We start from the raw sequence: 25,679 nt of genomic DNA, 5'->3' as shown, positions 1-25,679 counted from the left end.
TATACCAGATTGCTCAGGGCTCCATCCAACATGGCCTTGAATACTTTCAGTGAAAGCGTATCCACAGCTTCTCTGGGCAACAGGTTCCAGAGTCTCACCACCCTCACAGCAAAGAATTTCTTCCTAATATCTAATCTAAATATGCTCTCTTTCAGTTTAAAGCCATTACTCCTTGTGCTATCATTGCATGTTCTTGTAAAAAGTCCCTGCCCAGCTTTCTTGTAGTCCCTTTAGGTACTGGAAGGTACTATAAGATCTCCGCAAAGCTGCCTCTTCTCAAGGCTGAATAATCCCAGGTATCTTGGCCTGTCTTCACAGCAGAGGTGCTCCAGCCCTCTGACCATCTTCATGGCCCTCTTTTGGACCCTCTCCAACAGATCCATGTTCTTCCTATGTTGGGGCTCCAGAGCTGGATGCAGCCTCCAGGTGGGGTGTCATTAAAGTGGAACTAAAGGGGAGTTTAGAGACAAGGATGTTACGCTATAAAGCTTCAAATGCTTTGCACAAGTCCAGATGGATAATGTCAAACACTTCCCCTTTCCACCAGTGCTGTAACTCCATTGTAGACATATTTTTTGTTGATATAGACATTTATTTAGAGACGTAGCATTTTCATTTTACTCTCACCATCTTTCAGAAAAATAATCTACAGGTAGTACAAGGTATGTTCACCTTTAATCAGCACTGAAATTTCCTTATCTAACAAATTTGCCCAGCCCCTGTTTTATGCTAGCCAGAGCATCCATAATACACTTTCCATTGCTTGCGGAAATAAATGCATTTTATTTTCAACAGGCAATCCAGTGCTGTGGTAGGTTAGTCTTTCCCAGTCCTTGAAATCCCAAGTTTTTCTGAGAAAAGCAGGAAAGCGGCACTCCTTGCACAGCTTTGGGAGGTGTAGGACCAGGGTGCAGAGGACTATGAACATCGGATGGCATCCAGGTGGGGACCCTCCTTATCCTGGGCGTCCACCAGGACAGCCATGTGGCTGGGGTGGTTATGCTACTCTTGCACTGCTCACTGTACTTTCTCTCGGTGTTACCTCGGAATACTAACCAGATTTTTTGTACTACTGAATACTACTTTATTCCAAGGGATCTCACCTGGAACCCTTAGGAAGCTTGCTTAGATCAAGCCTGGAAATAGCAGGGAGCTCAGCAGGGTCTGAACTTTGGAGGTTGGAACTCGGTGTTTTTGAAGTCCCTTCCAACTCAAACCATTCTGTGATTCTATGAACCAGGGTGGGGAAAAAGATCCTTCAGAGTTGCTTGAGCTCTGCTGCCATCCTCTGGAGAGGGACAGGATGCAGCTACAGCAAGCTGACCCTAAATGGCTTCCTTTGTTGGGTTGGGGGGGTTGCTGTTAATAAGAAAACCTGGCCTTAATTTGGGTGGGGGCAGGGGATGGGACCCTGTGTTACCGTGGCCCTGATTGGAAAGATGTGGGCAATGAAGCTGGGACCAGTGTGCCCTGAGGAACTGGTTGCCATGATGTGCAACAGCCTAGTGCCTTTGGCCCTGGGGCCAGCTGCAAAAGGGTTTTAAAGAAAGGGGACTTAGTACAAGAAACTCCTTTTTACTTATAGTCCTTGCAAGAGAAGTTAAAGAGTAAACCAAACACTTCAAGAATATCATTATTTGCATAGCTGACATAATTAATCTTTAGCGGGACTATTACTTGCAGACTGCAGTGGCTGTTATCAGATTATTGTGGTCACTATAGCCTGAATATCTGCTTCCTAGAAAAATAAATATTATCAATCATTAAAATGAATGGGGAGGAGAGGGGATGGTAGGCTCCATCAGGATAGGGTTTTTTTATTCCATTCTTGCAGTATTTGAAGGAAACTGCTAAAACTTGCCTGGAATTTCATCAGAACTCTCTATTGCACTGTCATTATGATTAACAAGATGTCAAGGACTAATGTTAAGCAAAGATGTCATGGTCTGAACTTCAATATATCATCGGATATGTCTCTCATCTGATAGTGAATGAATATGACAGGAACATAAAGGAGGGTGGTGGAAATAGCTTCCAGTCAAGCTGGGAAGGGAAGCACATTAAGATAACCTCTGCATGAGAAGCTGGAGCTGTAAGCACAAGTAAGTATTCATTTGTTATTTATCAGTTGCTCATGGATTTCTGTGTCATAAAATCAGTGGTGTATTGTTCAGAAATTCTACTTCAAGTGAGACTATCTGCAACACCATGTCAAGTCACTGTGACTTTATCTGGCTAAGTGTTGAAAATATTGATGAAGTCAATATCCTACACCTAATCCTGTGCTGCACAGAGTCCTACTGAAAAAGTTTTTCTTAATACCTGGCCCAACCCTCCCAAACCACATCTTGTGTCAGGACAATTATGAAGATGGATGAAGACTTGTGCAAACACCAGAAGGATATGATCGTTAAGTGACATGCACTGAGATTATGGTTAGCACAGTTGGTGGAAGCCCTTGTGTAAACACTGACTTTGTGTGAGGGTTGTCCACCCCACAGTACTGTATTTCTTTAATTTAGGACTTCCCTACACTACGAAAGGGTAGGTAGATGTAGTTTTTTCTCTCCTCCAAGGAAAGGTACTGAGTATGATATGAGGAGTGTAGAAAAAATATCTCCCTCAGCGACTCAAGGAAACAGAAGTTTCATGTTCCTAACTGATGTAACTATGCTCTAAACATAAGGGGATTGTGATAGTTTCAGTCTAGGCCTTCCTGGAGACCAGCTTGTAACCAGGAAGGAACTAGGGAAGTGACCAGAGAAGTATTCCATGCTATCCCTTTATGTGACATGAGATATAAATAAACCAGTCAGAGAGACCTCTCTCTCTCTCCTCTTCTGGCGAGGTTTGGGAACAGTAGGTCCCTGTGTTGGTCTTGCTTATCTGGAGCTGAGGCCTGCAGCAACTGCTGTTGTCTGCCATGCATGAGGGGAGGGTGCTGGGCTGGGTCTGACTGTCCTGCTTTTCTCAAGGGAAGTGGTGAGATTTTGCTAGTTCTTTACTGTGTCAGTTACCGGGTTTTTCAATTGTGCATACCTGTTTTGTTTTTGTTCATTTTTGTCCCTTTCTGTCCCTTTTCCCTTCCCCTCTTTCCCTTCTGGAAGCGATTTGGGGTCCCTGTGTTCATATGTACACAGTACCTTAATTGTATATATGTGATATATGTAAAATATATATATTTTATATAGCTTTTGCTATTCCGTTTTTTTTCTCCTCTCTCTTCTGGGAGCTTTTCTTCTGTAGTCTGTGGGGTTTGGCAGGAAGCCAGCTACAGGGGATGGTATCAGGAAAGCCAAGGCACAGCCGGAACTGAATTTGGCAAGAATAATAAGAATGGCTTTTATAAGTACATTGACCAGAAAAGGAAGATTAAAGAAAATGTCATATCCCACCCCACTAATAAATAAGACAGGAGAAATGGTAACAAACTGATATGGAGAAGGCTGAAGTACTGTGCTGGTTTAAAAGTAAACCAGCAGAAGAAATGAACCCAACTCAAGAGAGATTACAAGTCAGAGTTACAATTTACTAAAAAGGCTACAATAAATGCAATGACACTGTGAAAACTGGTTTTAACTCACAAAACCAGATATACAGCCCAGCTCCCTGGGACAAGAACAGAACAGTGTTCATTAGCCCCTGTGCTGAGCACCACATGGCCCCCCAGAGTGCAAAGTAAAAGCAAAGGAAACCTGTTGGTCCAGATGATAGTCACAGCTCTGTCAAAGTTCTGGTCCTCCTCTGGATCCGATGAGTGGTACCAGAAGTCCCCAAGCCCCAAGATTATATATACTTAGGTTCAGGTGGGAATGCCCAGTACCTCCCCTAGGATAGGAAGGTTCACAATGGGTAATTTAACTCTGTGAGTCATGGGATAGTTTTAGAATCTTTGATGGTCTAGGTCGTTGCAGCTGCCTATTATGCCAGTCCATTGTGGCCCATTAGCAGAGATGACCCCTCAGGCTGGGTGTGAAGGTGCTTATGCCTCTCTGGAGGGGAGTTGTCACAGCTGAGTCATTGGTGTGAAGACAAAGAAACACTCTCCTGCCTCACAGGATTTCTTTAACACTCAGCTTGTAGCCTGAGGTGTCAGGTGTGCCCTGGGCAGCTGCTGCAAATGATCCATTTGTTAACAATCCATCAGAAATTACATAGAGGATGTAGAATACACAGTTTTGCTTATACCCACGTAGTGATAAACTGGTCCTGGCCCCTGGAACTAGGACATTATCCACCCCTTATTCTATACTGTTTATGTCATGCCTAAATTAATACTTTTTTTAACTATATATATATATTTTTGTATATATATAATGAAATATTACAGACAGTTCTCACTCAAAATTAGGACCTCTTGTGGTACAAAATGTGTTTCCCCATCTTTCTCTATTACCCACTAAGTGAAACCAGGTCCTTGAGCAAAAACAATCCCACTGACGAGTTTGCCTTTACTTGAGGTAGGACTAATCCAAACAGTCTTTCCTAACATACCTCTTATATGCACCACGAGGACTTCATCTACAGTATGTGAGGGTTCTGATTGGGCAGGGCCAGCTCAACTGATGGAGCCTCGGGTGTTGACCAAACAGGGGGCCTTTGCTAAATGCAGCTCCTAATGCTTGACAGTCCCCCCCCTCCCAGTACCTTCAAGGTGGTTTCCAGCAGTCATTTCCAACCCATTCTGTGATTCTATGTTCAGAACTCATCTGGACAAGACCTTAAGGAACCCCACCTAACTGAAGTCAGCCCCGTTGTCAGCAGGAGATCGGGCTAGAGGCTTTTACTGGTCCCTTTCCACCTTATGGTTTTTGGTAAATCTGGTTTTTATTTTTCCTTTGTGAAAGGAATTTTTCGAGATCTTTATTGTTTTTGACATGGCAAAAATAGAATAACATCCTACAACAACTGCAAGAAGAATAGAACTGAAATATTATCCACTGTTCTGTAGGATTTCAACAGAAAACATGCCCTTCCAAGATAGCTCATGGTAGTTCCTGCAAGCAGCTGATCAGCAACAAAGAATGAAAGGATGAAAATATATCACAGAACAAGGACAGAAAGTAAAAGAACATAACAACAAAGTTACACAAGATGCTTTTTTTTCTGGGGAGAAAAAAACAGTTCCAGAGTTTCTTTCTGGCCAAGTCACTTTTCAAGTTCAGTGTGTAAGTATAGTTAAGGGATGACCAGGGTTCAGCCCCAGTAACTCCTCCTGCTCAGCTGTCAGCTGCTGGAGCCCATCCAGGGCAGGTTTTCATGGCTGCTGCTCCCCAGGTTGCAAGTTCAGCCAGGGCTGAGTTTGGGTGTGTAACCCAGAGACACGCACGCACCTGTCCACGGAAGGGACATGGCCATGGCCAACTGCACAGGCTGCCACAGACAAGGTGCTGCCTTCAACAGCTCCACATATAACACTTCCAGGACTCAAATAAAACAAGTATAGACAGCCAAGTCCTCCATTTAAATGCAATGTAATTACAACACTGCAGAGTTGCAACATCAAGAACAGCCTACGTGTTTTTTGCAGTCATGGCTGAGGTACTTACCAGTTCTATTCTCATTCTCAGTTTGGCTTTGTTTTCCTGGAGAGAAAAATCTTGTGTTTACAGTTTTAAATAACATACTCTTTTGAAGCCGTTCCTGAACTGAAGTGAATCTCAAAAAAAAATCAGCCTAACAGAGGAGATTGTTTCTGGGTAGAGATGTGAATACCTGCCTAATGTTGCCAGCACATCAAACATCACAGACACAGTTGACTAAAAGGAAACATTTCTGCTTTTGTCTTATTATCTGAATTTCTAGACTTTTGTTTTTTCTTCCTCAGTGTAGTGGAAAATGGTGTTAGTCCATTTATCTGCCTGAATGTCAGCACACTGTTTTGACTATTGACCTTCCTCTGCAACAGAGTCATCAAAATTCATGCTTTTCCACAGGTTTTCTCTTCTAAAGAAATATCCCATGAGACAAGTAGCAGTGCCCAGGCTTGGTCTGCTCCCAGTTTTATCACTCTGCTTTTGACTAGGGCCTATTGTTGTGGGACATTAAAAAACCTCTATTACCAATGACTTCACTGTTTTCAGTGTGGCCTTGTGCCCTTTTTACTTTCCATGCCATGCATAACTAATGACATGTAGAGCTCTATTTTGTATCTTGCATTCTACCCACCATTCAGACATTTCCATTGCTCCACAGTCCTCAACGTCTGGACACAAAACGGGTACTATTAAGTCTAATATGAACTCCTGAAGTGAAAAATTCATAGGAAGGTTGTTGTCTGGGAAAACAATTGTGCTTCTAGGAATAGTCGTGGAGCTTTCAAAATGAGACTTGTGATTTCTCAAATCCACAGTAGTGATTTGAGAAAATATGGATACTGTTTCTCCACCTTGAGTAAAAGTTAAAGCCTTGGTTTGGAGCATCTTGGAAAAAAAAAAGTTTAATTCTTAGATACAATTATATGCATTACTTAATTCCAGTGAAGTTGATCTTCTGATTTTAGTGTCCATCAGTAGTGTTGAGAAACACATATCAAGACTCCTATCTCAGTGACCTAATTTATGCAACATTAACGTTGTTCCAAATTTTGGGCAACAAAAGGCTGTTCTATTCATCAAAGCCTAAAACAAATAAAATCAGTTTTTAAGAACATGCACATATTGCAGAGTTTCATTGATATTTCCAGCTGGCACTTAATAAATTTCTTTGACTTCACATCCTTCAAAGGTATGGGTGGCCTATCCTTATTATAACTGTCAAGTGCATAGCTGCATCTGTTACAGTTACATCTTTCCCAGTTGACTACTCACCTCTTGAGGCTGTAAGACAGAGCTGTTGTAAGAGACATCATCTATCCAGATCCTCAGCAGAGAGAAAACTGTTTACATGGATTCCTAACTTTCCTTTCATTTATCTCACTAACGAATTTTCATATCTGCAGCCCATTTGAACTGACTGCTCTGATATTCTGATATTCTGATGTCCTCTGTGAACTTAAAGTAGTGAATGAGATATGATGATTGATGAGGCCATAGGGGGTAAAAAAAGCAAGTACAAAAGAAAAATTATAAACAAAGCTTCACTAGCAGTGTCTCTCAGCAGTACAAGATATTTGTCATACACACACTCAGTTGCAGATGGGTCCTCTGTCCATCTGTGTGGAAACCAAAATGGAAGTCAGGATATACTGGAAGCTGAACTCTGTTTCACTGCACAGCTACCTACAGTCAGCTCAGCTCAAGCCATTAGCAATGCAGTAGTCAATAGGCTGTGCCTGCCAAGCACTTGCCTTATACCACAGAAGACAGTAGATTTCATGCTTTTTATTTCTGTACCAGTTCAAATGCAGTTGCTTAGCACAGAAAGACTGCTGGCTAATGAGCACAGCAGTTCAAAGGAAGGCATTGTATTTAAATGGTGCTTATTGCAAAGAAGGTCTCCTCTGCTTCTCTGCTCCTTCAACTCTCTCATGTTGTGACTTTGTGCAAAAGAAGAGTAAAGAAGACTACTTTGTCTTTATGCTGTTCTAACAGGCCGTTTTCCAACAAAGTCTTCATGCACTGATCTTGTTTTTCCTCCTTCCTGTCCTGTTCCTCTTTGCCCCTCACCTTCCAGTCCCAAATAACAGAAGTTTATTACAGCTCCATTAAATTAACAGTAGTGGTAAATAGCTCTAAATCATAGAGTTCTATTTGGCATTAGGAAAAACTTTCGCCAACAGGCAGCACAGCACTGGGACTGGTATCCAGAGTGGTGAAGTCGCCTCCAGCCTTGGAGGCTTTCAAGATGCAGTTAGACAAGACCATTGTTATGGGAAGTAGAATTAGTGATACTCCAGCTCTGAGCAGGAGGTTGGATCTTCCAAACAGCTTTCTTATGTTTTTGTGATTCAGTGAAGAGCTTTTGTAGCATGGGAAAATGTTTTGGTATCACATCCACTCGATGCAGCTTCATTACATTTCCCATTCATACTCAGCTGAAAGAACAGCTGAGTACTTAGCCTGGTTTGTTGCTCAGGCTATCACAAGATCTGCAGCCTATGTTCCCCACTCTGGGAAAATGAGGTTTTGCTAATAAAGGAAACTTGCTAAAACCGAATATGGAGGAAGATCTTCTCAGTGTTTGAATATAAAGGAAAGGGCATAAATATGCATATCAGCTAGCATGTGCTCTAACAAGCAGTTTATTTCTGAATACAAGCCTTTGTACCAAATAGATCCACAAAAATACAGCTTGGAAAACATTATGGGCACCAGAGGTATCAGGCTTTTAATCACGCATCCAAGGACTGGAGCTGCTATATTGGTCAACAAACACGTAAATATGAGGAGTTTTGGTTTTTTTTTTCATGGCTAAGCTTTGCGAATGAAGATTTGGGAATGCAAGGAGCCACAAAAGGTAAGAATAGAATAGAATAGAATAGAATAGAATAGAATAGAATAGAATAGAATAGAATAGAATAGAATAGAATAGAATGTCCTGAGTTGGAAGGGTCCGACAAGGATCATTGAGTGTAACTCCTAGGACTTCCAGAGACCTGAGCCAAGCACAAGTCCTCTGTTAATGCCACATCTTCGCTGAGACTCCCAGGAGGTGATAAGGGCCTAATGCTTTTGGCCCATGTTTACAGTGAGGGCTCAATGTCACCTCATCTGCCAATTATTTGTTCTAGAGGAGCCCCAATAGCAAAACTAGATGGGAATGGGCAGTGAAGCAGACTGGTATAGCTTGTCTGCTCATTGGAAGAATAATAGGGCTACTGTCCTCTTCTTGCTCTTGTTCCTTCATGAAGCTCATGATTTTGTTGTGCCCTGAATTCAGATAAGGGCTTTGGTCACCCATGGAACACAATGAAGAAATATATGACACATCTATAGACAGGGATCCCTGCAGGCTGACAGGTCCTCATGCAGAAAAGCTATTAGAAGTCTGTTTCTTTTACATCCACTCGTCTTGAAACTATTTCCTGTAAATCTGCATTCATGGACACCTGGACCAGTAACATTGTACTGCATCTCACCCTGTATTTTGCTGTGGTGCTGCAATGCTTGGCTTTATATGAAGAATAGTTTGCCAAATTTTCACTGAGTTGTTTTAGTTTTTGCTCTTATGGCAGGTAAGTATAAAAGAGATGATGTGAACACAAGAAACAAAATAATAGAAGTATGAAATGTATATAATTATGTGACACAATAAGTAGAAATGATGCTAGAGAATGCTGAAGGCAACAGCTGAATGGCTTTTCTATTGAGCACCTGCTCCCTTACTATCCAGTTCAACAAGTTGCTATACATGGTTTCTAAAACATAGTTCTTTCCCACCATTAATGACAGATTTCTCTTTTCTTTCACCTCCAACTAACTTGCTTGAAAAATATCTTGAAACAACCTCAAGAGTTCAATGCTAGAACACATTCTGAAGCTCACCTGCTGTCTCTGACCACATATATTGCCTGTCTGCCATAGTTCTTCTGTCTAAAAAAGCTCCAGTTCGTCTGGATTTTGTTCATTCACTCTGAGATGGTGGTTTCCAGAGTTTACTTTCTGCAATAAGCATCTTTGGAAAAGTATATTGATCTAATAGTTACTCACCTCACTATCCTGAAAATGAGCTTTGGGCTCCTAATTGACATAGATGCAAAATGTTAATCTAGATGGCCAAACATGAGATGGGATAAGAAGGATGAAATGAGTGGCAGCCTGGGTACATTGGGGATGAAGTGTGTGCAGCATCAGCTTGGGGTGGTGTCTCCTTTGGAGAACTTCATAAGAAAATGAACTTTTCTGTGTTTTCTCCCAGGAGCTGCAGTTGCATCAGAATAAATTAAGCAAAAACAAATGATGTCCCCAGGTGGAGTGTCTCAGCACTGACACCCTAAGGAAGAGCTCAGGTGGGACAGTGCCTCATCTACCATTGCACAGGGAACAATAAATACATGATTTTCAGAAGTCAACACCATGATTCTCAGCAAGACCCCAGAGTGATCCCTGCCCCAAGAGGGTCTGAGCACTGCTGAGTTCCTTCAAGGACTATGAGAGTTGTAGCTACTCTGTTCCTTTCCAGATGAGTCTCTCTGGTTGCAGGTAGTTAAAACCCAAACTTTTAATTAGATCCACAGAGACATTCATAAAGTTGTCCAAATGAATCTGAAACTAATGTCAGATAAAAGAAGAAAACTTAGATCTGTCCTCAGAATGTCAGTCTTCCTTATTACCCTCACCTGCCTCTCTTAACTATTGGGGTTCAAATTAATATTTTCCAAGGCCTGTAGCCTAATTTTCAGTTTGTCTGTCTTTTTCATTTTCATTTAACCTGCTGTTCTCAGGTTCTAAACCAGTTTTCTTCCAGTAACTTTATTTTTTTCCAGATAAGAAGAGCTTGCATGTTTATGATACTTTTAAGGGATTTATTTTTTTTAGTAGAAATGCAAGACAATGCCTTTGGCTTGTTTAGACTATGACTAAGTACAACGAGGTGAAAGAAACACCCCACCTTTAACAAATCATGAGGAGTAGTCAGCTGTCAGGCTGCCTACCCTTTTTTTGCAAAACTCTGTTTTGGTTGGTTTATGGTTCATCATCTTTCCCAGACTGAGTTCCCAGACAGTGTTTATCAAGCCAAACAACAGAAACTCAACAAGAGAAGGGTGATGCTTTTTCTCACCAAGGCAAATTGATGCCAGTCATCCTGCTGTTACCGTCTCAGCCAGTTTCAGTTCCTGGTTTCCAGAAAGCTCTGAACATTATAGGAATAAGGAAACACTGCTCCTCCTAAAGGCTGTGCACAATTGTTTCAGTGCCTTGCCCCTGGGGGAGGCAGCATTCTTGACTTCTGTTGGCTACAGAATGGGGATCCCATACCTGTTAAAAAGTCTCTGTCAAAATGCTATAATTTTCAGCCCGTGGCCCTGCTATATTCTGATCCTAATCAACCTTACTGGAGTCACAAATGCACTTTCTCAAATGATACTAACATTTATTTTTACATTGCCACTCTTACCATTTTCATTGGAGCAAATCTTACATTTCATCAACCACCAGAACCAATTCAAGCAATCTGCCTTAAAACTACCTTTAGTTCTCTAATCAGATAACTCACCATCATGTTTCTGAATAATGAAGTAGCCTCTGCTACTGAACATACCTGCAGCAGAACATCAGTGCAGCTGCTAAAGCCAAAATCTTTGCTTTCTTTTCTTTGCCATACAATGGCATGATACCCCCAGAGGATCAATATCAGCATGCTTTTGCATGCAAAGAAGATCTGCAATCTTTCTTATCCTCTTTATTCTCTTTTACCACCGGCTAGTTACTTCATGTTGCTCGAACATTATTTTCAGCCTGCTGAAAAGTTTTGTATCTCTCTGTCATGGCTGCCTGGGCTGAGATTGCTGTTTCCCCAGCCATCACTGGGACTGGCCATCCCTCTCTTCCAGGTTTCCTGGTACCTGTCTTAGTTGTTTCCAGTTTGTCCAGATTGCTCCAAATTACACTGAGCTTCCTAGTTTCTGTTGCCTTCTTTGGAGCAGGCTGGCGATTCATGGGTGTGGGTAGGCAAGCCCAGCACGGGTCCTTTTTCTGAAGACCAGGGGAAACATCCTCTGAAGTGTGTTGCAATTGCTGATAGAAGCTGATATGATGTGATTCATTAACTGTAGCTGGATTCCAAGAAACTCTTTATACAAATTCGGGCTAAGGCAGGCCGTCCCAAAGCCTCGCAGGCATGTACTGAAAAAAATCACACAGTTAGAGTGCGGGGGAGGAGAGCAGGGCTGAACTCTGCAGCAAGGAAGAAGGTACATCTCTGTAACGTGCTGCAAACTCAAGACATGCAAACACTAATGCCAATGTGCAGCTTTTAATAATCTATTATGAATTTGGCTGTAAGCTGATGCAATGAAAATGCTGGGAACCTGAAAGTTGTGGGCTAAAGGAGGAAGTATGGAGTCGCTTTGACATGCATATTCTCATCCTCTCCTGCTTGTTGTTTGTCTTGTTGCTGTGTGTTCTGGCACTGAGATGCATACCTCACTCCAGCTAATGCTCCCCTGTTTGGTGAGCTGTGTTTTGGAGGTAACGTGTGGGAGTGTGTTGAAACATTGCAGGGAGGTGTAAGTTGCATGTTAATAAATGACAGCTTATCTACACACTCACAAACTGAAACAGTAATTTGCCTTACTTATTTCAGTGTAAGGTTGGGCACTATGGCAAAAAAAAAATTAGTGCATATAACTGCTGACTCTGTGGTATTGGTTACTAGGTACGTGCTGACTCACCTCACTTCACCTCCCGTCCAGCAGGAGCAAAGGACGATCTGAAGACGAGAAAGTTGGAACAGACTTGTCAAAATAGTTCCTTGTAATTATTTTTGCATTGTTACTGAGGCAGCAGATTTTCTCCTACAGTTTGGGTTATAGAAGAGGATAAATATAAAGTAAGAAATGGACCTAAACCCCTGAGTTTTATTTTACAACACGAACTATGAGTGAGTTAATCAGCTGGTGTTCTGAAATTCTCACAGAGTTTACTAGGGGGAGCAATCTTACTCTGCAAAGCATTTGACTAAACTAGATTTCACTGTAAAGATTTGCTTCCATTTATAACCTCCTCAATTTGCTAGACATAATTAGAAAATAATCAGCTCCTCAATTTTACTCCTATTACATCTGCAGAGACAACATGCCAGAGAGGCTTCAGGGTTCTTGTTTTGTTCAGTATTATGCAACAATATCTAGAAATTCCAGATAAATTCTGGATTTGGTTTTGTAAATGCTCTAAGGACATTCTGTGCCCTGAAATGTTTGCAGAATCTTAAACAAAAAGAAAAGGGAAAAAAATTGAAATAAAAAGCATTGGAAGTTTAGGAAATTAATTGAGAGACTAAAGAGCATAGACTCCACTGTCATAGCTTTAATTCCAAGAAGTTATGTGACAGGTTTAAAAGCAAGTACAAATACCTAAAACCAACTTTGTCATTTATGTTCTATCTAATTTCAAAATTGTGACATTATAGAATCCCAGATAGTGGCCTTGGAGGAGCCAAAACTCTATGAGTATTTCAGTTCATGACAGCAAAGTTCTTTAAAGTTCCTTGGGTACACACAATTCTGATCCTGTCTATACTGGATGTCTGACCAGGGCTGTACAGAATCATAGACTCAAAGAAAGATTTAGACAGCTAGCTCCAGAGCTAGATCAGGATGCTCATGGTCCTGTCCAGACAACCTGCGAACATCTCTAAGGAGAAAGATCTCCCAGCCTCTCAGGACACCTGTTCCAGTGCTGAACCACTGCTGTGAAGAGCAGCAGTTTTTTCTTTATGATTAATCAGAATTTTCTTTGATTCAAATATTGTGACTGTTTTTGCTGTGCATCTCCAAGAGGACTGGCTCTGATGTCTCTGTAGCCTCCCATTTTGTAGCTAAAATCAACCCCTCTGGCCTTGTCTTTGCCAGGTTGAACAAACCTAACCCCCTCAGCCTCCCCTTGGACATCATGTGCTCCTCTTGAGCTTGTTGTCATCTCTCGTATGGGGGAATACAACAGTGGACCCAGTGGTCCAGATGTGGCTACATGCGTGACAGGTAAAGGGGAATAATCACTTTCCTTCACCTGCTGAACACATTCATGCTATTGCAGCCCAGTATGTGGTTGGTCTTTGTTGCCCCTTCCTGGCTCCTGTTCATCTTACTGTCCGCTGGAAGCCCGGGTTCTTTTCTGCAGAGCTGCTCCCAACACAATTGGTCCCCAAACTGGATTGATGCATGAAGCAGTTTTGTCCCAAAATGACTATGCCATATAGATAAAGTATAGAAGAATATTTTGAAAGGACTTCTTTTAAACTTGTGAAAAATCTTAAAATAGCATATTCACATGTTTCTGCCAAGCTGGGTTAACAGAAAGCAGATCCATTGTAGCGGTCAAAAATCTTGAGTTTGCCTCTCTTTTGTACTCACAGAAGCCTACAGATCTCTTTAGATTTCAGTGTAAGTGGCCAGGAATGAATGTAACAATGGCAATGAAAATAAACTGGGTTCAAATAATTGCAGTCCTACTTACTGCTGAATAGTGATTTCATCTGACTAAATAAGAAACAATGGGTCATCTGAACTCGTGAAAACTCCACACACAGATGGGTTTAAAGTTTTTATATCTGCTGTGCTTTGCCTTTAAGTGTGAGTTTAGTTTAAACTTACTTAAAGACCCACAGATTTATTTTTAAGAAGAGCAGCACACATTCTGTTAATTAAAATGTTGCCATTCCAGGTACAAACTATCCCAGTAAATAATCAGGTACTTTCAATTGCTTCAGTGAAAAGAACAAGAGAGGAGAGTGCTAGTGCTACAACTCTGCCTTCCTCTGAAGGTCCAATTACATCCTATTGCTTGATTTACAGAAAAGCTGGAGTGGAATTTCCTGTCATTCGTGCAGGGAGAACAGAGGCATCAGGGAAGAGGACAGACTTCTGCGTCATATGGTATATAAGGAGCTGGATCCTGCAGAGAGAATTAATATGAGATGCTGAAAGAAAGCATTGGCCCTAGGGACACTCATAGCCAGAGGGACCCCAGACTGGGCAAGAAACAGAATCTCAGCCCAGACTGAGCAGCACACATCATCAAGGGGAAGAAGTCTTTATTTCCTTACCTTCTAACCCAGAGAAGACGGTATGTTGTCACTGAAGTGATCAGATCCAAACCAAAGGGAGGGAACCCCCTCTTTCTTCCCCACATTTTAGCTTTGTTGTGCTTAGTAGAATCCTCTTAAAGTCTCAGTACTTGGAGCAAGCTGGTCCTCAGTGACTGAGTCCACAGTCATGTATCAACCTGTTACTCCTGTTTTCTGTGAAGACCTACTACTTACATGGAGTATCAAGAAAGCTTTATAGTCAGACTTTAGAATAGCTGTTGGGGAGGTCTTGCAGCAGCAAAAGGTAGATGTAGGAGTTAGTTGTGGCTTTATAACCCTGGGAACTGTTTCTAGCAGTGGTCTTTGTTGGGTTACCTCCTTTTGCAGGATTGCTGTTCCCTCTGTGTTCTCTAAAGAACTCCTTCTTGGTCTTCACTGACTGTCCATTTTTTTTGTCTTGGAGTTTATCGTATTTTCTTCCTAACCTGTCAATTTTGCTGACTTCTGCTCTGAAGCAGGGAAATTTAATTCCTAGTTTTGCACCAGAGGTAATATAATTGTGGAGGTTTTCATTAGTTGTCTGAGTCCCCAGATGTTTTGAATCCTGCTGAGATACTGAATCACAAGGAAACCTTAGGGCAAAAATAAAAGAAAGATCTGTAGGCTTAGTATATTCACCTCCTCAATTTTATTGATTATTTCTTTCTGGAGCTTTTTTGAGATTTTTTTTCCAGGAAAACACCTGTCTCGACTAATACTTTTCCCTTCAACTTCCCATTCCTTTTATTTGTCTTTCATGATATTTGATGTAATTTTCCAGTTTCTTTCACACTAAAATATTGCTGGTTTTTTAATATAAGCAGAAATCTTCAAGGAATCACTGCTTTTATTCTTATTTTACAACAAAGTGTAGAAAGAGTGGGAATTTTTCCTTGTAGTAAATATTGTATTCCATGATGAACACATGAACAGTGAACACTGTTCAACTGTGACCAGTATATGTAATTTATTATTATATGGCTCTCTACATCCTTATCTTTCCTAGGTTTTTCTACTTAAATAGCTTTGCATCACTCCATATTCCTAGGAAATTTCTGTTCTTCTTGTGAAAAGAGGAATCTCATTCTCTCTAAGTCCAAAATATTAGCTTTGCATTTTCTTTAAAAAACCAGTTACAAAGTATGTTGTCATGGAAATCTTTGGTTGTTTACTTTAACTCTGATACCATAGGGTGGAGCCAGGTATAAAGATGTAAGCAGTGAAAACGTCAGCTCTAATTTGCAATCCTCATGTCTAATCACTGAAACCTTGCTTCTGTGTGAACTTTATGGCAGATCTACTGTAGCAGAGGGAAAAGCCAGTCAGCAAACATCTCAAATTCCCCTTAATGGGAGTCAAGCAGTAGCACAGAAGCTCCAGCTCATTGTTTAGTTGCCCTTGTACATCTCTGGCACAGATATAGAGGGCTGCACCACACATAGTGGTGTGAACAGAGAACAAATGGGTCTGCCTGGGAGTGGAAGCACCAGAAGAAACAGTAGCAGAATATCTCCAAGACCTACTTGTTGATGGTCATCAAGATGCAAACACATCTGTCTGCAGCTTCTTAGGACACAGATCAGAAAGGATAGGACTTTCTAATCTGAAAGTCCTATCAGAGTTACCTCCTAAAGGGTACCTAATGCATGTTCAAAACTTGCACATGGTCACAAACCTAAGAACAACTCAGAAGAAGTGATGAAGACAGAACTGTTGAAATTCTTTGTCATCAAAGTTATGGCAAGGAATCCTAGGGAGATCATTCAGGCACAAGAACCTTGGTGGTTGTGAGAATATGGGTCGAGAGCATGCTGAATGTGACTGAGTGAAATCAGTCTGCTTTTTTTTAACTAAATCACCTTCCTCCCTACACAGTCAGCTTTACTACACTGGTTCTACAGTACTGCAACACTATTTCTTATATGGAATTGATTGCCAAGAATCAGGTCAAATTCAACTGTCTCCCTTTTGCTTCTCTCCCTGTAGATGCCATGTGAAGGCTGCATGGAGAGGGACAATATGAGCACTGGTGCAACCATGGAGTTCCTCCTGCTTGGCTTCTCTGAGCTGCTCTGTCTGCGGGTCCTCCTCTTCCTTTTTTTTCTCATTGTTCATTTGGTCACGTTGGCAGGGAATATGATGGTCTTCATGGCAGTGGTTATGGAGCCTTCACGTCCCCCCATGCTTTTCTTCCTCTGCCAGCTCTCTGCCATCGAGCTCTGCTATACCCTAGTCATTGTCCCTAAGGCACTCCTCAGCCTGATAGTGGTGGATGGCAGCACCATTTCTTTCATAGGCTGTGCTGCACAGATGCACCTTTTTGTCACACTCGGTGGGGCTGAATGCTTCCTCCTGGTAGCCATGTCCTACGACCGCTATGTTGCCATCTGTCAGCCCCTTCACTACGTGGTTGTGATGAGTGAAGGGTTCTGCCTCAGGCTTGCTGTGGTGTGCTGCCTGGGAGCCTTTGCTGTTGCCCTGGGTTTGACAGTGGCTGTTTTCCGCTTACCTTTCTGTCATTCTCGTTGCATCAACCACTTTTTCTGTGACGTCCCTGCTGTGCTGCACCTGGCCTGTACACAGAGCTACACCCCTGAGCTGCCCTTGCTGGCTGCTTGCGTGCTCCTTCTGCTGCTCCCCTTCCTCCTAATCCTGACCTCGTATACCTGCATTGCTGCGGCTTTGTTACATGTCACGTCCTCTGTGGGAAAAGGCAAGGCCTTTTCTACCTGTGTTTCACACTTGGCCATCACTTTATTACACTACGGATCTGCCACTTTCATTTACATTCGTCCTAAGTCCAGTTACTCACCAGCTCGAGACAAGGTGGTGTCTCTGGTCTACACCAACATCACTCCACTACTGTATCCCCTCATTTATAGCCTGAGGAACAAGGAAATCAGAGGGATCCTCAGGAAAATGTTGAGAAGGAAGAAAATAGCTCAGCTGAGCTGTGATATAATCAGAGTTGAGATGTGTGTGTGTGGTAAATTTTAGTGTTTATTGGAAAATAACCCCATAATCATGTTAAGACCAGATCACCATACACTATGGCAAATATCCTGGCAGAATTCTACATGCATCACTATGTTTATAAGAAAAAGAAATCTCTGCTAAAAGAAAAAAAAAAAAAGAAAGGTCTTCAACATAACACTTGATCTAAAGGAAAATGCTTCAATGGCTTGTGAGAATGAAGAGCTTTGGTCAATTTGTGGTCTCACTTCTGTGATCAAACACATATCTATTCAGGCATACATTCATGGTCATCACAGTACAATCAAAAGATCAACAAAAATATTTAAAGCAAATAAACCAATATTAAAGTATTGGTTTCATTATTTTTCTATCAAGATGACAGTGGAAACTGGGAAGTCAATAAAAATTTTAGACTGGTAAATTATTGGAAGGTTAGAAGAAGGAAGTCCATGGCTAGAAGGAAGGGGAAAAGAGCTGTGGTTTTCTCCAAATTTAGCAGACGGTTGCACTCTGGCATCCCATCACAAATGGAAAGATTGTTAGTGCAAACTCCTGTAACGTTGAATTATTCTAGATATAGAAAATTCAAGTGCCATCGGTTTGACAAGAGCATGAGCTTCCTATGTACATTTTGCAGGAAGTAAGCTTTCCTTTTACAGGGCGATGCTTTAGATTTGGGTTGTTCCTATGGTAACATAAAGACTAAGACATTGGCCTTATCATGTGACTTTTATCAGGAAAGACTGCATCATATAAATAAGGATGCCTGGGGAGTGTTGAAATCTATCACTGTAAGAGTAATAATACTGCTGCTACAGTTACTGTAATTTCTTTAGCAATCCAGTGAGAACTACAGCACATGCTGGACTGCAGTGGGCATGAGTCTGAAAGGTGCAAAACAGTGTTATTTTATGAGTTTCCTACATGTAAGAGGAACAGGATGATTCAGACAAATTACAGAAGATGAATTCTGGACAGGAACAGAGGGGAAAGAAGCAACTTCGTTGGGCTCTTTAGAGCCCAAACAGACTCTATGATTCAGAACCCACCTCTTACATAGCAAATTGTTGAGAAAAAATTAAAATGCTTGCTTCTGTTTCTCTGTCTAATCCAAAGGAATTTCAGCACCCCAGCTGCCCTCAGCTCTCTCCCTCAACAGACTGAGAGAGCAAAGTGGTATTTGCTTTCTCTGGGCTACAATTGTTAAAAATTACAGTAAGTGGATTTGACTAATGTAAAAAATTGGCACTGTAACTAAGGAAGCTCATCATCATGGCCAGGCTTCACGAATGAAGATTTAGGAAGGCTCTATCCACATTTGTTACAAGCACGCTGGTGGCTAATGAGGCCAATACGGGACAGACATATCTGATTGCAAAAGGCACAGCAGAAAGACTCCTTAGGTGGTAAACTAAGGAAGCTAAGTTGGAGTCATCTGACAAAAGAGAAATGTGGAATTTAAAACTGGCATTAAAAGCTGTCTTCAAGTTGACAGCTTAGCCTGCCTAAAACATTAACACAGAATGTTGGCTTTCATGTCAATGAACACCTAATTACTGCTGTAAGCAAATGTTTAGCTACATTATTTAAAATTATCAAAGTTGTAGTGAACATTTTAATCACCTGTCAGGCCTTCCAAGAATGAGAAGGTGAGGGTCTCAATACTAGCACATTACTTACTAATGGAGAAGTACTTTAGAAGGACTTTGAATCAAATACTATTAAACAACTATTAATGAACGCAGGACAAATCTGAAGCATCAATTCTAAATCCTGTCAAGTCAAATCAAGCTTTGAACTTAATCCTGCTGCAAGCAGTCAGCTGGATTTGAGACCTCCAGAGGTCCTTCCTGAGATTAGCAGGATTTTACAGCAGAGGTTTCTAACTTGCCTTCTAGGAGGTGTTGATATGCTTAAATGTCTGGCAATAAAACTGAAGGACAGAAAGACTGAGGTTTATAATACTATGATCAAAACCTTGGGAGAGGCCCTCGTGTTTCTGGTAGCTGTAGGCATGGGATAGCAGAGAGATAACTGTTATCTGCTACTGGCTGTGGGAAGATAGCAAGATAGCAGGGCTCTGTCCTGAACTAGGGACATTTCTCATGAACCGTTGCTTATCAGGGGCACGTCAGCAGATCTCTCCTCACTGTAAGGATACAGATGATGCCTTTGGAAGGGATGACATGACTGAAACAGCAGCCAGGCTAGACTTACAGCTCTTTCATTCTGAGATGCATGTGGGAAGCACAACAAGCAGTGGAGGCTTTCTGGACATTCTTTCCACCCTTGCAGATGAATGAAAAGATATCCCAGAGCCCAAGACTATCCCCACACATTAGTCCCCACACAGCATTCCCACACACATTAGTCTAAGACTATCCTCATCAGTATCCCGACATCCATTCACAGCACCCCTTCCCCCTCCCCTATGGCCAACTGTGTCGAGCATTGTACAGGTCTGTAGAGAGGACTCAGGGATAGGAGTGGGAAGTGGGGTAGCTTATGAGGTAAGAGCAGCAGCAGTGTATAAGAGATGTCATAACCACTTTCTTTTTAATATGTTATCTTTCAATTGACAGGAGCTGCCTGAGGTCCCTTTTCTACCCCACCCCACCCACATTTCCAAGTGGTTGTTTCAGTCCTGTTGACTCAGTACACTGTGTGCTGAGAGCTGGGGAATGCTCAAGTGAAGTAAGACAGCAATATCCCTGTTGTAGGGAGTTGAGCATAGAATAACAAAAAAAAAAAAAAAGAAAAGATAATTTCTAAATCCTTTTCAGAACTTTGCAAGGAACAGCAGAATCCAGTCAGGCAGCACAGAGTTAAACAAGTGCATTTCCACCTCCAGTTGAAGATGGATATGCCAAAGATCTTTCCATGGGCACTGTAATTGTTTGGGTTGTGTAGGGTCTCAAGACTCCCCACAGAATGAGCACAGCTGGGCACCTGCATTTCACAAATGGTCTTGTCCTTTCTTGGAAGAAGAATGCTTACATTCCCAAATTTGGAGAGGCCTGAGATCTGGCAAACAGGGGCATCATGAAGTTTTCCAGTGAAACCAACTAAGACATCCCTAAGAATCACTTTGTGATTTACACAGCCATAAAAACAGAGTATCATCCTCGCAATTAAGTTTGTAAAGGTGGCCCTGAGCAAGCACTGTATAGAACACAGACCTTATCAGTGGTTGAGCACCAGAGCTCAACCTGTAAGGTCTCTATGATAATATCAGTGCTGTCCATTTTCTCAAAAATGAAGAGAGTTTGGATGATGATGGCTCAGACTTTGAGGGTATTTAAAGGGTACTCAAGTAGTACTTTAAGGGTGCTTAAGATCCAGCACCTTGAATGGTACATGCCATTCAAAGAGACACTTCAGGGTGGGATATCTTGAGTACTACCGGGGATACTGGTAGGATACCAGTGAAATCTCCCTTTCAGCATAGAGAGAAACCAGTGAAAAATTCTTGGTTTTTTTCTTCACACTTGTCATATTGTACTGGCAATCCAGGTAAGACACTGCCTAGGTATGCTCCTATAAATAGTCAATCTCCTAAAAGAATTAAATGCACTTGCATTAAAAATATTTCCCTATTTTCCTAGGAATCCAAATAGAAAAAAGGAATTTGTTTCTACTATGGGTAAGGGAAGTTGAAAAACTGCCAAAAGTCCAATTTTAAGCGCTTGGAAGAAGTTTCAATGTATTCATCTCCCCTTGACAGTCATGTTATGACAACCTATCCATTTTGGCTTACATGGAAAGTGAGTCCACCAGCCTCCTTTCTTCTGGATTCTTCAAAAGCTTAGAAAACCTGTAGATAATCCTATAGTTACCCAAATAGCTTTTTTTTGTATTTTGATCTGAAGCACAAGGAAAGCACTAAGGTGAAATTAATACAACCGTTTACAGTGGAGTGGCAAAATGAAATGGATGTGGGGATAGTAGTAAGCATAGAAAAATGGATGTTAATATCATGAGGGTGAAAAGCTGTCACAGAGGTTGATTTGCTTTATTGACAAAAGGCTCCTGTTTTCCATGTTTATCATTGAACATGCCAAAGGCAATGGCAATATTTAGTGTGCTTTACTATTTACATACTTTACTGTGATAAAAACTAGAATGCTATAGGAGTTTCTTTTGCAGATATTTATAGACAGAAGACTTACAAAAGAAGAGAGATGAGTCCTTGCTGAGATTGTTTTGTATTATTATATGAAATTTTGTGCCCAGCATATAAAACCTGAAAGATTCCTATAGGATATAAAAGAATACAGTCCACACCCCTATAAACAGGCTAATGGGAAAGAAATATGCTTAAATCACCTTCCATTTCTCTCCAGAATAAAAAAATTTCTGGACTTTACAAGCTTTTTGTTTACCAACTGGGTTGTTGTACAGGCCTTAAGTTTCCTTAAATGGATTGTTTCAGGAAGTAACCAGGAATGTGAGACAAAAAATAATCAGGAGACCAAAGTGGAGCTGAAGAAGGAGGTGAAGCTCTCTGCCAGCTGGTTGGTTTCAGAGTGAGTTTCACTTTGCCCTGCAAGCACCTCCACATCAAAAAGCTGACTGAAGGCGTTATTAATAATTCCAGCATTGTATCCCTCACCTAAAGCTCTTGACTCTAAAAATTCTGCTGTGCTCAGTTGTCTTCCAGGCAAGCCTAGGAAAAAGTGACCATGGGAAGGTCGATATCCACCCAATGTGTACCCTTGGCTTCACCTGCTTAAGTGCAAGCATATGAGACAGTCTGGTTTTACAAATTGGTATGCAAAGGTATAAGACCGTCTGGTTCTACAAATTGGCATGTAAAGTAGAGGGAAGACCAGATGGTTCAGCAGCATATGGCCTTTAGCCTAGTCGCTGCTGAAAATCAGGTCTCCTAAAGTCTGTGTCGTGTTTCATTGTGGTTTTGGTATACAGTTGCTCTCAGCATTCATTTTAGTTTTCATGTTTTGATTTAATTAAGAGTTCAGGTTTCAAAAATCAAGTGGGAGGCTGAACTGCGAGTAGAGTTGGCAGTGAGTCGGGAAGATGTTAACACGTTCAATGCCCTCTTCCCACTTGCAATGCAACAAGTATCTATTTCAAATATTTTCTCTTGAAACCCACATTGAAACCTCTCAGGAAGAACACAGGTTGCTAACACAGTAACCAGTGGTAACTATTTAATTTCTGCACAGCGTAGCAACACGACAACACCAAGATTAAGCTACAACAGCAAGGAATAAAGACAAGTTTATTGTGTTGAGATTGTGGAAGCAACTGTAATTTGTCAAGAAGAGGAGCATAAAAATAATTGCAGACATGAAACATACATAAAAGCTTTAAAATATCTATTATAAACACCCAGAAAACAAAAGATTGATTAATTCACACATACAGCTGCAAGAGTAGAACAAAGAAATTTAAAATCACACTATCAAAGTGACTAGTGATATGGCTGCTTACTGCATGTTATTAATGCTGATGATTTTTTCCAGAGTTGGTGAGTTACTTTCACACTTTAGCGTAATTAATCCAAGAGTGGGGAAGAACAGATAGAAAATATGAACAAATCACAAATTACAGAGAGGTATTTGCCATGAAGAGATTGTTATTGCTATATTTTGAGCTATGATTCAACTACTAAAAGTATTAGAATTCTATTTTTCTACAACCTAGTTAAAGAAGTCATGAGCATTTTTAATGGAAATTGAATTTATCTGGGTCAAATTTTATGTTTATCATATATGTACTGTTGTGTTAGTAATGCTCAAGGAGAAATTGAATCATCTTGTGAAAACTTAATGTCACAAAGATAAATAATATTTTCAAATGTGCCCAGGAAGAATGTGCTCTTGAAGAAGAGTTTTAAGTGTAGAACTGCACTTTTTGGGTTTATAAGTATATAATGTGTTATAATAGTATTTAATAGTATAATAGAAAGTAACTAACTCCTATGACCCAGATTTGTGCCACTTAGGGCAGTTTTATGAATGGGAACATGAATCAGACTGTATTATGACTGGGTTTGCATTGCTTCCCACTTGTCTATCCAAAATGTCACACTTAATGTAAGAAAAGCCCAGTTTTATCTTTTTTTTTTTTTTTTTCTTTTCAATAGGTCTCTCAGTCTCTCACGGCTTTACTGTTGACCAAGGAAACAAAATCCCCGCCATCACCAGACAAAACTTAAATTTCTTGTGGTCCTGATGGGTGAGATGGGCTGCGCTCTCCTGGAGGCAGCTGGGACTTCTGAGGCTCCACAGCCACTGGACCACGAGGGGGAGCAGAGCTGAGATATGAAGGCAAGAGAATTATCTCAGGCAATTTCTGCGGAAAAGAAAGTTCCTCCCCTTCACTTGCAGGATGGTGTAATAATTTCATTTATTCCTCTTTTGCAAGCCAAATAAGAGCAAGGCAGACCATGTGCAGGATAAGCTTATTCAGAGACAAAAGCCACAAAGCCTGCAGTTCAGTCGGCAGTGGAAATACACTTCTCTGTTTAATTAGGTGTCCAGCCAGGGCATCAGTAGGTAGAGAAACACACATAAATATGTTGCTGATGAACAAGTAAGTGGAGTTTTATGCAGGGAAACTGGACTTCTGGTCCCTGCACTAGTATGACATCTCTGTTAGGTGGAGAATACATATGGGAAGCTGCCCTTGTTTTTTGACTGGAGCCCAAGTAAGGAACTGTCTACATTCCTGTTGAAAGAAGATGTGATTGCTCATCTACCAATGATAAACTGAATCAGAAAAAGATTAAGGTGGGAAGGGATAACTGGAGGTCTTTAGTCCAAATATCTACTCACAGCAGAGTTAACACCAAAATTGTGTCAGGTTGCTCAGGGCCTTTCAGGCAAAGCTTGTACCCTCTCCAAGGGTGTTTATCTCTGCACATGTGAGGATGAATGAGGGAGTGTTCCCTGCTTCTTCTGGGTATGAAACCCCAAATCTATGGCTTGTCTCTATCAGCTTCATTCATTCTCTTCCCTTGTTATTCTTCTCAAGGGAGAAAGATAACCAGCTTGACTACTTGTGCAATCAAGTCTTCATGTATCTAAGCTAGGGGTGGCTGCTTTGTGATAAAGAGGAGTCAGCTGTGCTCCTTCAAAGGAGTTTAAAATATCTGTTTAAAATAAAATCTGAGTTTCTGAGTGAAAAATTCCATGTACAAAACCAATTTAACAGCTTAAACCACTAGATGGTAGGAGTCTATTTTCTGCAGAAAAAGTCTGAAGTCAGCTGTTTGAAATATTCTATGACAATTGTTGGTGGAATAGAGCCAGAAAACTTTCCAAGATATAATTGAAAACACTAGAATATTAAACTATGGTCATGGAGGTGAGAATAAGAGAGAGAAAGCATGAGTTTTCTACAGGGAATAAAACATTGAAACAGAGCATACTTTATGCTCTACAGAGCTGTCATAGATTTTTCTCAGAGTTGTAGAGATAGTGGATAAAAGGAGAGAATCAGAGACCACAGAACAAGTTCCTCCTTTAGACTGAAGTGGGGCTTGCTGCAAAATGTGTTTGAGGCCCCTAACATCTGTGTTACTATGACCCCTTACTGAAAGCCAGTTCAGGACGCACAGATTCAAGTTATCAGTACCAAAAGGATGCTTTGATAGTTTGGAAAGTAATATCAAGTGAGGAACTCCAGAGATTCCTAGGTTCACTTTCACTCATCATCTATAAGGATATTTAACAGCGCAATGGTGAAACACATAGCTCTTTCTAAAATGTAAGGAGCAGCAAACACAGTAATCAATTTGTAAGAAACATATGAAAGAGTTCTGTCTGAACTGCAGTTCAAAAGAAGCACGTCCCAACTCAGCCTTGGGAGTGCCCTTTGACTTTCCCAACAGTACATCAAAACAAGAGCTGGTGCATAGCCTTCCTCCTCACTTCCCTCACCACAAGCCCACATATCTGTAGGAGGAAAGCCCAGGTGTGTTGTATAGTGATGTTTTCCAGCTAGATACCTAATCTCAGTGGTACTTGAAACAGGATACTGGGAAATGGAACAAAAAAAATATGCCCTGC

General features: G+C 41.1%; 1 protein-coding gene across 1 annotated transcript; it reads left to right on the top strand.

Moving 5' to 3' along the window:
• Positions 1 to 16,653: 16,653 nt before the first annotated feature.
• LOC127468056 (olfactory receptor 10AC1-like) lies at positions 16,654 to 17,664 on the top strand. Its single transcript, XM_051780838.1, has one exon. It carries the CDS (start codon positions 16,654 to 16,656, stop codon positions 17,662 to 17,664), a length of 1,011 nt encoding a protein of 336 aa, XP_051636798.1.
• Positions 17,665 to 25,679: the final 8,015 nt, after the last annotated feature.

The sequence above is a fragment of the Manacus candei genome, unplaced genomic scaffold (assembly GCF_025592945.1).
Source record: "Manacus candei isolate 608988 ecotype Guabito, Panama unplaced genomic scaffold, ASM2559294v1 h1tg000014l, whole genome shotgun sequence".
Classification (NCBI taxonomy): domain Eukaryota; kingdom Metazoa; phylum Chordata; class Aves; order Passeriformes; family Pipridae; genus Manacus; species Manacus candei.
Note: the sequence above shows the minus strand (reverse complement) of the source record. Positions and strands in the feature narration are given on the sequence as shown.

Excerpts from the sequence above, each read along its gene's own strand:
- LOC127468056 (XM_051780838.1), top strand. The coding sequence starts at position 16,654 with ATGCCATGTGAAGGCTGCATGGAGAGGGACAATATGAGCACTGGTGCA.